The following is a 13,074-nucleotide window of genomic DNA, read 5'->3' as shown; positions in this document are numbered from 1 at the left end:
AAGACTCCATCTCAAAAAAAAAAAAAAAAAATACAAAAATTAGCCGGGTGTGGTGGCAAGTGCCTGTAGTCCCAGCTCCTTGGGAGGCTTGAGGCAGGAGAATCGCTTGAACCTGGGAGGCAGAGGTTGCAGTGAGCAGAGATCATGCCACTGCGCTCCAGCCTGGCGACAGAGTGAGACTCCATCTCAATAATAATAATAGTGTCCATCGTCCCATTCTCCCCTTCTCCCTGACCCCACTTCTGGGCTAGACCCAGGATGGGTTTGCAAGGAAATGGCCATTTGCTCCTGTTGTGAGACAGTGGCCTTTCCTATAAGCCCCAGTGTGCTGGTCCAGATGTGTCCCTAAAATCAGTCCTGCTGTTTCCATATTTGCTGGATCACTGTTAACCATGTCCCAGCCTGACCTAAGGGGTCTCCCTCAACCCAGGATCCCAGGGATGGGAAGAGCGGAAGTGCAGGTGTGTCATTGGCTCTGCCTCCCACCACCTGTCAGCCATAGGTTGGACCCCACTTGATATTACATTCACCATCCTGACATATCCAGTCCCAGTGTGGCCCCTCAGTTGTAGCAAACTCACAGCGTATCAGAGAAGGGTGCAAAAGATATGGGTACCCCCGCATATGGGAACCAGTGCCTGATAAGGCCATGGGGGTGTGCAAAGGGGAGAGGCAGTCCTTCGAGGGAAAGAGAATAGAGTGAGGCCTGGGAAGGTGGGGAGAGGGCTCTGTCTCCCCTGGACCTGTATTTTGAACATCTGGGATTCCTGGGGCCATTAGCTGGTGTTTGTATTCATCCCCTACAACTGCCACAACAAAATGCTAGGAGCTAGGTGGCTTAGAATAGGAGAGCTTCTGCAGGCTAGGGGTCAGCCGTCGAGGTGCTGGCAGGGGCGTGCTTTCTGGAACCAGTAGTGGAAGGGTCCCCCCTTGCCTCTTCCAGCTTCTGGTGGCCCCAGATGCTCTCTGACCTGTGGTAGCATAATCCCCATCTCTGTCTCCACCTTCACGTGATGTTGTGTGTCATCATCTTCCCTCTATAATCTGTCTCTGCCCAGATTCCTCACCCCCCTTTTTATTTTCTGAGATGGAGTTTCGCTCTTGTTGCCCAGGCTGGATGGAGTGCAATGGCCGTCTCGGCTCACTGCAACCTCTGCCTCCTGGGTTCAACCAATTCTCCTGCCTCAGCCTCCCAAGTAGCTGGGATTACAGGCACGTGCCACCATGCCTGGCTAACTTTTGTATTTTTAGTAGAAAAGGGGTTTCACCATGTTGTTCAGGCTGGTCTCGAACTCCTGACCTCAGTTGATCCACCTGCCTCAGCCTCCCAAAGTGCTGGGATTACAGGTGTGAGCCACTGTGCCCAGCCAAATTTCCCTTTTTATAAGGATAACAGTCTATTAGATTAGGGCCCAACCTAATGACATCATTTTAACTTCATTACTTCTGCAAGGAGTCTATTTCCAAGTTAAGGTCATACTCTGAGGTACTGGGGTTAGGGCTCCAGCCTTTTGGGATGGGCACAAGTCAGTCCATAAAGTGTTCCTGATTTCTGGTTGGGGCACGGGAAGGAACCCCTGAAAAGACCCCAAGCTGAAGGGGAGCAAGTTCTGCCTTAGAAGCCAGACCCGGAACTAGAACTCATGACAGCAGTACTAATCACACTTGGCAATCACCTGCACAAGTAGGGAACGGCAGCGGTGCTTTCTCCCTGCGTCAGCCCCGGGAGGCTCGTGTGGAAGCTGAGCTAGGCTCAGGAGTGGAAGCTCCGATGAGTCCACTTCCAGGTCAGGGCTTTAGTTAAAAGGGGAAGACACCCCCGGTCCCCACCCCCACACACAGTACGGAAGCTTTGGAATCGGGAACTCTCAGGCCATTTGACCTAGCCACCCCTTCTGACATGGAAATACTCCTCTCAGTATTGTGGGTTATTTTGATGAAAGCAGCAGTTTCCGGCTGGGTGCAGTGGCTCACGCCTGTAATCCCAGCACTTTGGGAGGCCCAGGCGGGCGGATCACCTGAGGTCGGGAGTTCAAGACCAGCCTGACCAACATGGAGAAACCTTGTCTCTACAAAAATACAAAATTAGCCAGGGATGGTGGTGCATGCCTGTAATCCCAGCTACTCCAGAGGCTGAGGCAGGAGAATCGCTTGAACCCAGGAGGTGGATATATCCTGGCGGTGAGCTGAGATTGCGCCATTGCACTCCAGCCTGGGCAACAGAGTTTTTCAAAAAAAAAAAAAAAAAAAGTTAAACCAGTCCGGACATGGGAGCTCACGCCTGTAATCCCAGCACTTTGGGAGGCCAAGGTGGGCGGATCACCTGAGGTCGAGTTTGAGACCAGCCTGGCTAACATGGTGAAACCCCGTTTCTACTAAAAATACAAAAGATTAGCCGGGTGTGGTGGTGCATGCCTGTAATCCCACTCGGGAGGCTGAGACAGGAGAATCGCTTGAACCTGGGAAGCGGAGGTTATTTTGCGGTGAGCCGAGGTCATGCCATTGCACTCCAGCTTGGGCAATAAGAGTGAAACTCCGTCTCAAAAAAAAAAAAAAAAAAAAAAGGTAGCAGTTTCTTCCCAGGAATACAAAGGAATTCAAGGCAGAAGGCTCTTATGTTGAGGCTCAGGCACTGGCAGTGTTCCAGGCTGGAGATGCTCGCCTGCTGAAGGCGCGAGGATGGACGTCTGCCAGTCTCCCTTGATGCCTGTGTCTAGCTTGGTGTCTGGCACCCAGAAGATGCTCGGGAAGCCTGAATGACGGACTCACTACTAGGTCATCCGGCAGACAAACCTGGGTTCAACCCCACTGCCGTCCTTAACCGGTGTGAATTTAAGCAGCTAAGTTACTACACCGTACCGAGGGTTCCTTTTTCCTATCAGTACCGCACAGGGCTACTGTGAAGGTAAAATGAGCCATTTAGATACCTATTGAATCTGGCACCTGGGTAGGGGCTCTTGGTACAATGGAGTTCCTTGCATCCCTTTCCCTGGAGCAGAGGGACTAGACTGGGTGACCATAAAGGACGAGGGGGGCAGGGCAGGTTCCTAAAGGGCCTGGATTTGCTCTCACCTGTACCAGGAGCCTCTGTGCGTCCTCAGGCCCGAGAAGCAGGGATGAGGGGTTTGCAAATGCCTCCCTGCCAGCAGTCCCACTGCTGGGACTCTTTAAGAACTTGAATTCCCTCCAAGGGCAAACTGAGGCACAAGGTTTCCCAAGAGATCAATACTTCCATCTCCGGCAAATCAAGTCGGCCTCTAGGCACCAGCCACACACGGTCATGTGCACACTCCATTTCACACACACAAGGCCACCTTTGTGCTAGCCTATGCCAGGAACTACAGACAGGCAGACACAGGCTCCATCTCTGGGGAACCCACGGTCTTTGGGGAGAATGGCACAACCGTAAATAACGACAACATGCGGCTAAGACAGGGAACTCAGGCTCATGACAGGCAACGTTTATTCTTTACAGCCTCGCACACTCGTCTCTTGACTCACGTGGCCTCATAATCGATACCATGAGGTGGGGGGTCAGAACACACTCTGCAAGGAACAGAGATCTAACAAACGGGACTCAAGCAAGTAGGGGATTTAATTTCTCGTACACAGTCTGGGGAGCCCAGTGAGGCTGCAATGGCAGCTAGATGTGTCCTCCAGCTCTGTCATCCTTGTCCTGAGGGTTGTGTTCACAGCCCCTCCAGGCATGGCTTCTTCATTCAGGTAGGAACAAAAGGTCAAAACAGCAAAGAAGCCCTGCTCTCCAGAGGCTCCAGTCGGACCTGGACCCTTTAACTACAAAGGAATCTTGGATGAGTTATTTTTAGCGGGGCTTCAGGAGCAGGTAGCAGAGCCAGAGTGCACACTCAGGCCATCTTCCTCCCAGTGTCCTCGCCGGGGCATTTCCTTTAGGAAATGGCAGCAGTCCTCACAAACACAGCAAGCAGCTCAAAGCCACCACACAGGTCACCAAAATCCATATCCTGGTCACTGCTTCTCAGCCGCCGAGCCAAGCTGGGTCCCCAACATCCCTGGGGAGCTAGGAGGAGCAGAGGACCAGCACATGAGGCTGAGAGGCATTCTGCAAGGTGAATTTCTGAGGCAGAGGCTGCCCCCATCACACAGCTCCCTGTCAGAGGACCTCATCCTGCTCATCCTGCTCAGAGAGCTGCTCTAGAATTTAATTGACATGACTCGTTAGGGCAGACAGAGTTCACTGTCTTGTCTTCCACAGTGTGACAGGGGTGGCCCCACCCCGGTAACTGAGGGCCGTGGTGGGTCCTGGGGAGGCCATCTTAAGGAAGAGCAGGCAGCTAGTGTTCCAGCTTTGGGAACTCTGGCTGGAGAAGGTGGTTCACAGACGAGTTCGGGGGCCTCAGGCAGCCCGTCACATAGGCCTTTCCACAGGGGAGGGTAGAGGCAACAGGCAGGTCCCAGGAGACCCCAGCAGGTCCTCCACCATCCAGCCTTCACGGCACCAGGCAGAATTTACACATAGGCTCAGTCTCCAAGCCAAAGTGAGGTGGAGGCATGGTGGTGGTGGCAGAGAAACCCTGGGCTGGCTTCCAGCTAGGAGCCAGGCTGGAGGCAGGAAGGCTCAGTCATCCGTTTCCTCCTTGATGTTCTCAACAGGGACAGGCAGCTCTGGACTTGAAGCCTTGTGGGGCGAGGCCGCGTCTAGATGCTCCTCCTTCACGCACACGGCAATGACTGAAGAGGGAGGGGAGGCGGGTGGGTGGGCGAGTAAATAACTCCGGCGGGGGAGGGCAGACGGAGGAGCTGGGAAAGGGACCTGGCTCCCTACAGATGGGGGCCTAGGATGCACCTTCACCCTCCAGCTTCCCTTCTGGGAGGGCAGTGGCAGCAGCAAAAGGCCAAGGCCCCAAGCCAGGTAGGCTATGCCAGCGACACTGCCATGTGCCAATCTGTCACCACCCTGCCAAGCACTAGAGGTAGGGGTAGAGATGGAGGAGGAGGAGGGGCCAGGGGCCTGGCTGGAGGGGGACTCGGCTCCATTCACAGTTGGGGGGTGTCTGGGAAGCACTCGGTCCAGTGGTACAGGACTGCTTGGTGCCCAGGAGATGCCGAAGAAACCTGACTCTACTCTTCTGTGCCCAGGTGGGGAAGGAGAGGGGTCGTCTCTGAGCATGGAGCAGGCTGGTCCTGCCTCGACCCAGCCCGGTGGCTCTTACTCTCGCCAGGAACGGGCTCCGAGGAGATCTTCTTGGCGCCCTGAGGGTCGTCCTCCAGCAGGGGCTTCTTGGACCCCTGTCTGAGGGGTCGCGTCTTGGTGGGCGGGATTCTTTTCCCTTTGAATAAAAATGGATTCAAACCCAGCATTACGGTTGTATCTAGGTGAGGCTTTACGGACTAGGTCTCACCCAGTGGTCAGGCAGCGTGGCAGAGGGAAAAGTGCCAGTCTGGGGACAGAAAGCCTGGACTCCAAGTGTGACACCTCTTACTGGCTGTGTGCCCTGAGCTCAGATTCTCTCCAATGGGAGGTAATACCACCACCTCCCTCAAACCAAGCCCCAGGCAGTCGTGGTTGTAGCTGCTTTTAAAATCCTCTTTTAAATAAATAAAAATTTTTGGGAGGCCGAGACGGGCGGATCACGAGGTCAGGAGATCGAGACCATCCTGGCTAACACGGTGAAACCCCGTCTCTACTAAAAAAACTACGGCGAGGTGGCGGGCGCCTGCTAGTCGCCAGCTACCTCGGAGGCCTGAGGCAGGAAGAATGGCGTAAACCCCGGGAGCGGACTGCAGTGAGCTGAAGATCCAGCCACCTGCGCAGCCTTCCAGCCTGGCGGCCGACAGAGTGAGGACCCCGTTCTCAACAACAACAAAAAACAACAACAACAACAACAACAAAAAAATAAATAAATAATAAATAAATAAATAAAATAATAATAAATTTTTTTTGAAGAGGGTCTCATCTGTCACCCAGGCTAGGAGTGCAGTAGGGTGATCACAACTCACTGCAGCCTCAACCTCCCAGGCTCAGGTGATCAATCATACCCTTACCTCCTGAGTATGCTGGGACTACAGGCATGGTGCCACCATACCCAGCTAATTAAAATTTTTTTTTTTAATTAGGGGTCTCCGCTATGTTGCCCAGGCGGTCCTCAAACTCCGGGCTCAAGAGATTCCCACCTCAGCCTCTCAAGTGTTGCGGATTACAGGTGTGAACCATCTCCACGACGGCCCGTTTTTTGGATCGTTGATTTCTCCTGCCAACATGGGCAACATTCCCAGTCCTACTGTTTGAATAGTACAGACCTCTGCCCTTAGTGGCATAAATGCACACCCTCACTCAATTTTTTTGTTTTTTTGCAGACAGTCTTGCTCTGTCGCCTAGGCTGGAGGTGCAGTGGCTGAATCTCAGGCTCACTGCAACCTCCACCTCTCTGGTTCAAGCAATTCTCCTGCCTCAGCCCTCCCAAGTAGCTGGGACTACAGCGTGGTGCCAGTGTGCCCAGCTAATTTTGTATTTTTAGTGGAGACGGGGAGTTTACACCATGTTTGGTCAGGCTGGTCTGCGAACTCCTGAACCTCGTGATCTGCCCAACCTCGGCCTCCCAAGGTGGATGGGATACATTTTTTTGTGTGTGCGATGGAGTTTCCCCTCTTGCCACCCAGGCAGAGTGCAGTGGCGCGATCTGGCTCCTGCCCACGCTTTCTGCCCCGGGTTCCAAATGATTCTACTGCCTCAGCCGTCCCCAAGTCAGCTGGGATTACAAAAAGGGGGCGCCGCCTGCCACCATACCTGGCTAATTTTTGTAATTTAGTAAGAGACGCGGGTTTCACCATGTTGGTCAGGCTGTCTTGTGACTTCTGACCTATGATCTTGCCCGCCTTGGCCCCCAAAGTATTAGGATTACAGGCGTGAGCCACTGTGCCCAGCTGCCTCACTCAATCTTAATCCTGCCCCAGGGACCTCGTCCTGCTTTCAGAACCATCCCTCTTCCCCACGTGGTACCACACCAGTGAGCCCCACCTCTGCTGTCACAGGCCTGCGGCTCCGAAGGAGGGGCTTTGCACCGCCCCCTCTGCCTCAAGTGGAAGCCAAGCTGGCTCAGATATCTGTAGATGAGGCCCCACCCACAAAGGCATAACGACACCTCCACAGCCCGCAGTGCGCCAGGGTGGGAGTCCCTGCCACTCCAAGCTGCCTGCCTTTGTCTGCCCCTCTCCTCCCTCAAGAGGCCTCGAACGACACCCCACAGCCCGAGTGCCATGGCGCAGTCCCGCCACTCAGCTGCCTGCCTTTCGCTCCTGCCCTCTCCCTCCCTCAAAGAGAGCGCCTCGAGGTAAGAATGAGAGCATTGGAGAGACAGCTCTATTTCTCCCTGCGGCTTTTCCTTTAGAACCTAGCAGCTGCGGCTTGCCCAGGCCAGGCTTTTTTCTGAACGTGGGGCATCAGGGATGGGATCCCCCAACCTCAATCTCTTACCTCTTTTCCTCAGCACCCTGACCATGGCCAGAGACTGAACACTCCCTATTTATGGTCTGGGTCCCCAGAGACAGGATGAAAGGCCCGTAGGCCAAAGAGCAAGGGAAAAGCGACGGGACAGGACCACGAGGAGAGCTGCGCCAGTAGGACAGCACCTGGGCACCTCTGCCTGAGGGCTGACCCCTCCCTGCTCCCAGGGGCGCAGCCCACCGCTCCCGGGCCCGCTCCAGCCTGGCTGCACTGGGGCAGTACTTACTTTTCTTCCCAAACTGTTTCTTTTTCTTCTTTGTGGCCTCTTTGGCCTTCAGCGGTGTGGCCGGTTCTGTTGTTGAAAGACAAGGGTGAAAGAGATGAGACGAGGGTCCCTGGGAGGACACAGGGCACAGGCACATCCCGAGACCCCATCCACCCTCCCACACAGGACACCCCAAGACAGAAGGCCAAAGCTCGGCAATGAGGAGAGGGGGCCTGGAGAACAGCTGTCCCTTCTTCCCACCCTTGTCACCAGGGCTGCTCAGAGGGACCTGGGTAGTTCACCTGGGTGCACAAGGGCATGAACATATGACAGAGTGGGCAAGATGAAGGAAGGAGCTCTGCAGCCAGAGAGGAAGGCAGCCAGAGAAGTCAGGAGCAGGGCTGGGTGACGGGGCTCACTCTTTACTGAGAGTGGTCCATGAGATGTCTCCATCTCATGCCAAAGAACTGAGATGGGCACAGGGGTGGGGGAAGAAGGAGAAAAGAAGAGGAAAGTCGGAGTCTCTGAGGGTCATGAGAGCCCAGACCTGCGGCCACAGGAGGCTGGAGCTGGTAGCCGGTGAGCTCACACCAGCCGACGGGGTAGATGTCCGGTGACTCGCAGTCCACCCACTGGTCGTACTCGCTGTCCCAGCCATCAAAGTGGATGCTGAGGAGCCGATGCACCACTCGCTTCACCGTGGCCACACAGATGAGCCGGGGCTCCATCAGGTCCACGGCCTCCAGCTTCATGCCCACCTTGAAGCCATGGTTTGGGCAATCCTGGGCCAGAAAAAGGAGGCAGTGACCAAGCCAGTCAGTCAGCTCCCTACCCCAGCAGGCTCACCCGGGCCTGGAGGCACTTGAAGAACTGGCAGGGACGGGGCTGGGACTGGAATGCCTGCTGGGGCAAGTTCCTCTAGACAATAATCCCACTGCACCTCTTTCTCCACACTGCCCTCCATGGAAGAGGGACTGGAGTGCCCAGGCCAGAGCTGGGGACTTCCCCCCAAAAGTGGCTGTCAGCAGCAGAGACTCGAAAGAAAGGGGAGGAACTGCCACCGCTGAGAGCAGCAGGCAGGGCCTGTCCTGAGGCCCCCGCAGGCCCCTTGCTCCACTTGAGTCTCCTCACCATGTTAAAGAGTCTCGATGGGGCGGCTTTCGACTTGGTCTTCTCCAAGTAGTTCTCCCAGCTGAAAGTCTGTACCTCATAACCTGGAGGAGCAGACAGCTCAGATGCAGAGGGAGAGGGGAAGCAGGAAGTGGGCGGGGAAAAGGACACATGGCTGAAGGAGCTCTGCAGCTTGGTCAGGACCCAGCCTGGAGTCTCCCCAGCAGCCTTCTCAACCCCTCAGGGTGGCACCTGCTCTAGCACCACAGTCCTGTTGTGTAGGTTGTTTGCTGACCAACGGGATACATGGGAGCTCTGTTCATCAACCATACACTGGCCACGGGGCAGAGTCAGCCCAGCAGTTAAGGGCTGGTGGTGGGCTCTGTCACCTTTCCCATATACCCTGAAATGCTACACTTTGGGGCCTGACTTGACCAGCAATCTGGACTTGTGGCCCCACCCTGCCCCTTCTGTTTTGTTTTGTTTTGTTTTTAAAATAGTCTCGCTCTGTCACCCAGGCTGGAGTACAGTGGCATGATCTTGACTCACTGCAACCTCCACCTCCTGGGTTCAAGCAATTCTCTTGCCTCAGTCTCCCTAGTGGCTAGGATTATAGGCACCTGCCACCATGCCTGGCTAATTTTTGTATTTTTAGTAGAGACAAGCTTTTGCCATGTTGGCCACGCTGGTCTCAAACTCCTGACCTCAGGTCATCCACCTGCCTCAGCCTCCCAAAGTGCTGGGATTATAGGCAGGAGCCACCGCGCCGGGACACCCTGCCCCTTCTGATGGCAAAGCCAGCACGTGGTGGCCTCTCTAGTCTTACCTTTTGGGGGTGTGAACTCAATGTCATTCTTCTGACAGAAGGTGGCCGGGAAGATGGCATGGGAAGAGGCGTGGTAGCAGAACCAGTCCGAGCCATCTGTGGAGGGCCCCCCGTCCACAGAGATCATCAGGTATCCATCCAGGAGAACCTGGGGGGTGCGGGGAGCAGGCAGACACATATCATGAACTGCACCCCATCCTGGGTTGGCACCACACCCCAACAGGGACACGAGGCAGATGGATCCAAACATATCTAGGGCACGGCCCTCCTGGAGGACACCTGAGCCTCTCTGGGGCACACAGCACTTCTGTGATGCATCCACGTGGGATTCTTTCTCTTCCCCACTAGACAGCAAGCACCACGCCAGCAGGGGCCACGTCCATCCTGTTGGACCTTGTTCTCGGGTGAGCACACGCGCCTGGCATGGAGTGGATCCGCGGCGTGGACGAGTCAGCAGCCTCCTCCGGGAGGGCCACGCAGGGGTGGAGGGTGCTGCTCAGGCTGAGGCGATGAGGTTTGGGGCAAGGTGACCCCCGCTGTGGCTCTTGCCTAGGCCAGCACTCAAAGGAGATGGCACACAGCAAGAAGGCCCCAGTAAGGTGACAGGGAGCGGCCCACCCTGACACAGGACCCAGCTCAGGTGTCAAAGAAGCCCTCGTCTAGTGAGCCTTGGACCCTGACATGAAAGCAGATTCTGAGCAAGGGGCAGGCCAGGCCCCACCCACAAAAGTCAGGGACTCTGGGCACAGCCAGTGATGAGAGGCTGTGCCAGAGACCCCCTGACAGTGGCGAGTGGAGTTAGAGCTCTGGGCCACATGGGTCCCCTCATGTGGGGGCCGGAGGGCCGGCCCTGGCTCACCTTACAGACAGTTGCCACACAGATGTTGCCCAGATTCAGGGGGTCAATGGCCTCCAGCTTCATTCCTTCCTCAAACCAACCGCCTTCTGTGTAGACGGCTCGTACCTTAAAGGAATGGGACAGCTGGGGACTCCCTGGGCAGGCCAGGGGGGAAGGTAAGGGAAGCAGGCCTCAGGAGGGAAAGGGACGGTCCCAGGGGAAGAGCCAGGTCCCTCAGGCCCGGAATGGACCCATGGCCGAGGGGAAAAGTGCCCAAGGGCTGAGTCTCACCTTCTTGAACAGGTAAGGAACGGCATCACAGTAGATTTTCCGGAAGGTGGGGTGATGGGCCATGTCACCTCGCCTCTCTTTGGAGGAGAGGGATAGGGAATGAGGGAGAGGGAATGAGGGAGAGAGGGGAGTTGGAGGCGGCTCCTGGGCCATCTCCATGCCTCCCCTGGGAATGTGGGGCTGCTCTGCACATGTTCTCAGCTGTATCTCTGTATCTCAGGACCCCCACCCAGAGGAGCAGACAGAAAGGTTGAGTCCAGAAAACATCAAGAGCTCTCTGCAGGGACTCTTCAGCCCCCGAACCCAGACTGCTCCCATAGGACATGGGAGAGGATCGGGGCTGCTGGCATCTGGGTTCAAATCTTGATTTTACCACTCACAAGTTGAGTGGAGTGACTTTTGTCAAGCTCTCTGGAGCGCAGTGTCGTCACCACAGGCTGGCCATGCCACCCTCCACCTGCTGACCTGCTGTGAGGAGTAGGAAGGTGCTCCCACCCCATCCTGGGAAGCGTAGCGTGCAGCCCCTCGGGCCTGGGGCTCTGCTAACCTGACATCTTGATGCCGTGGCCCACACGTCGTGACCAACCCACTGGGTGGATCAGGGGGCTCCACATGTGGCACCAGAAGTCGTCGTCACTGTCACCATCCTCGTAGAGGAGCCGTAGGCGACCCCCGATGACTGTGTCCACCACGGCCATGCGAGTGCGTGACACCTGGGCCTTGTCCACCACTTCCAGCCGCATGCCCTGCCTAAAGGGGTACTTCATGCTCTCCACCATCTGAAACGACGTCAGAACACAGACCTGCTATGGCCGAGGGCTCCTCCCACCCACCCTCCTGGACCCTCCTGCTGTCTCTTCATGGTGAGTGGAGGACAGGGAAGGTGTGGTGTTACCCCCCCACTCCGTCAGTCGGGAGGTGGCAGATGAGACCACCTGCGCTGCCAGGCTCACCTTGGCCCTGACTCCCTAGGAGGACACAGAGGGAAGGCACACAGCTCGCAATGGGAATGCCACTTCTAGCCACCAAAATGCCATTGAGTTGATGCAAATCATAAAACACACTTTAGATTAAGGAAAAGTGACCCAGAGAGGTCACGCTGGCCCAGAGTTACAGACTCATTTGTGCCAGAGCTGGGCCTGGAAGCTGGTGTGCAGCCCGTGCTCTTCGTGGGCTCTGCACTCTGATCCCCGGGCACCCTGCACTCCCCGCCACCTCCCAGCCCTCTGCCTGTGGCTCATACGAGACTTATGTTCAGAGAACTGAGTCTTCCTGTGTCCCTTTCCAGTGTCCCCTGTGTCCAGTGCCGACTCTGACCCTGATGGGCTGCAGCTCTGCAATGCTTTCACAGTGCCTTGGTGGCAACCGACCTAATGACGGATGGTGACCAAGATGCCCTCGAGCTGCTCTACAGAGAGCCACGGTGCTGGGGTACAGAGGAGGTTCTTTTTGTTCACTGTGACTTCAGAGCTGTCCTGCCCAGGGCAGGGAACAGGTAGGGTGTAAGGGTTTTCCAGCCCCAGGGCACAGCGGGGTCAGGAACCGGCCGACTAGACTAAGCAGTGCTATTTCCAAACACACCAGGAAGGAAAGCGTTTCAGAGGTCACAAAGCAGCCAACAGGCAAAGCTGCCACAGGGGTCCTAAACCAGACAGACCCTCTGGCCCAGCTCAAGGGCTTGGGATACGCCCTGACACCAATTGCCTGTCCCACATCTGGTATCCCAGAGGCTCACTCAGGAGAGTGAGAGACAACACAGGGTAAGGCCTGGCTCAGGGCCCCTCTGGGCTGCCTTCCCTGCCACGTTCTCTTCCTCTACAGCCAACACAGTGCAGCCCACAATCCTATGCCATTTTTGTTGGTTTTTGTTTTTTTTTGAAATGGAGTCTCCTCGCTCTGTGGCCCAGGCTGAAGTGCAGTGGGCACGATCTCGGCTCACTGCAACTTTGGCCTCCCTGGTGCAAGCAATTCTCCCACCTCAGCCTCCTGAGTTAGCTGGGATTACCAGTGTGTGCCACCACACCCAGCTAATTTTTGCATTTCTAGCACAGTCGGGGTTTTGCCATGTCGGCCAGGCTAGTCTGGAACTCCTGCCCTCAGGTGATCTGCCGACCTCGGCCTCCCAAAGTGCTGGGATTACAGAGTGAGTCACTGTGCCCAGCCCAACTCATTTTTTTTTTTTTAAGAGAGAAAGTCTCACGGTGTTGCCTAAGCTGGTTTCGGACTCCTGGCCTCAAGTAATCCTCTCGCCTTGGCCCCCCAAAGTGCTGAGACACTGAGACAGGTATGAGTCACTTTTTTTTTTTTTTTTTTTTTTTTTT

The 13,074-nt window shown here is 55.8% G+C and overlaps 2 protein-coding genes across 4 annotated transcripts in view; one reads left to right on the top strand and one right to left on the bottom strand.

Annotated features, from left to right (window-relative positions):
- Positions 1 to 5,336, top strand: part of CHADL (chondroadherin like) — a 14,513-nt gene extending 9,177 nt beyond the window's left edge. Inside the window, exon 7 of the mRNA XM_017870281.1 lies at positions 5,119 to 5,336. Coding sequence (XP_017725770.1) covers positions 5,119 to 5,145 — 27 coding nt within the window. The 3' untranslated portion in view covers positions 5,146 to 5,336. The remainder of the gene's footprint in view (positions 1 to 5,118) is intronic.
- L3MBTL2 (L3MBTL histone methyl-lysine binding protein 2) overlaps positions 3,577 to 13,074 on the bottom strand; it is a 27,587-nt gene continuing 18,089 nt past the window's right edge. For 2 of the 3 annotated variants that reach the window (XM_017870279.1, XM_017870280.1), the window contains 9 exons: positions 11,301 to 11,532; positions 10,754 to 10,830; positions 10,484 to 10,588; positions 9,625 to 9,772; positions 8,820 to 8,902; positions 8,236 to 8,470; positions 7,710 to 7,775; positions 5,193 to 5,309; positions 3,578 to 4,710 (listed from right to left, as the gene is read on the bottom strand). In XM_017870279.1, the coding sequence (XP_017725768.1) occupies positions 4,598 to 4,710; positions 5,193 to 5,309; positions 7,710 to 7,775; positions 8,236 to 8,470; positions 8,820 to 8,902; positions 9,625 to 9,772; positions 10,484 to 10,588; positions 10,754 to 10,830; positions 11,301 to 11,532 (1,176 nt within the window). In that variant the 3' untranslated portion in view covers positions 3,578 to 4,597. Of the gene's footprint in view, positions 4,711 to 5,192; positions 5,310 to 7,709; positions 7,776 to 8,235; positions 8,471 to 8,819; positions 8,903 to 9,624; positions 9,773 to 10,483; positions 10,589 to 10,753; positions 10,831 to 11,300; positions 11,533 to 13,074 lie in introns of all 3 variants that reach the window. The other variant, XM_017870278.1, reaches the window with a different exon arrangement.

The sequence above is a fragment of the Rhinopithecus bieti genome, unplaced genomic scaffold (genome assembly GCF_001698545.2).
Source record: "Rhinopithecus bieti isolate Rb0 unplaced genomic scaffold, ASM169854v2 scaffold_4967, whole genome shotgun sequence".
In the NCBI taxonomy this organism is placed as follows: domain Eukaryota; kingdom Metazoa; phylum Chordata; class Mammalia; order Primates; family Cercopithecidae; genus Rhinopithecus; species Rhinopithecus bieti.
This window is presented reverse-complemented; position numbering and strand designations above follow the sequence as displayed.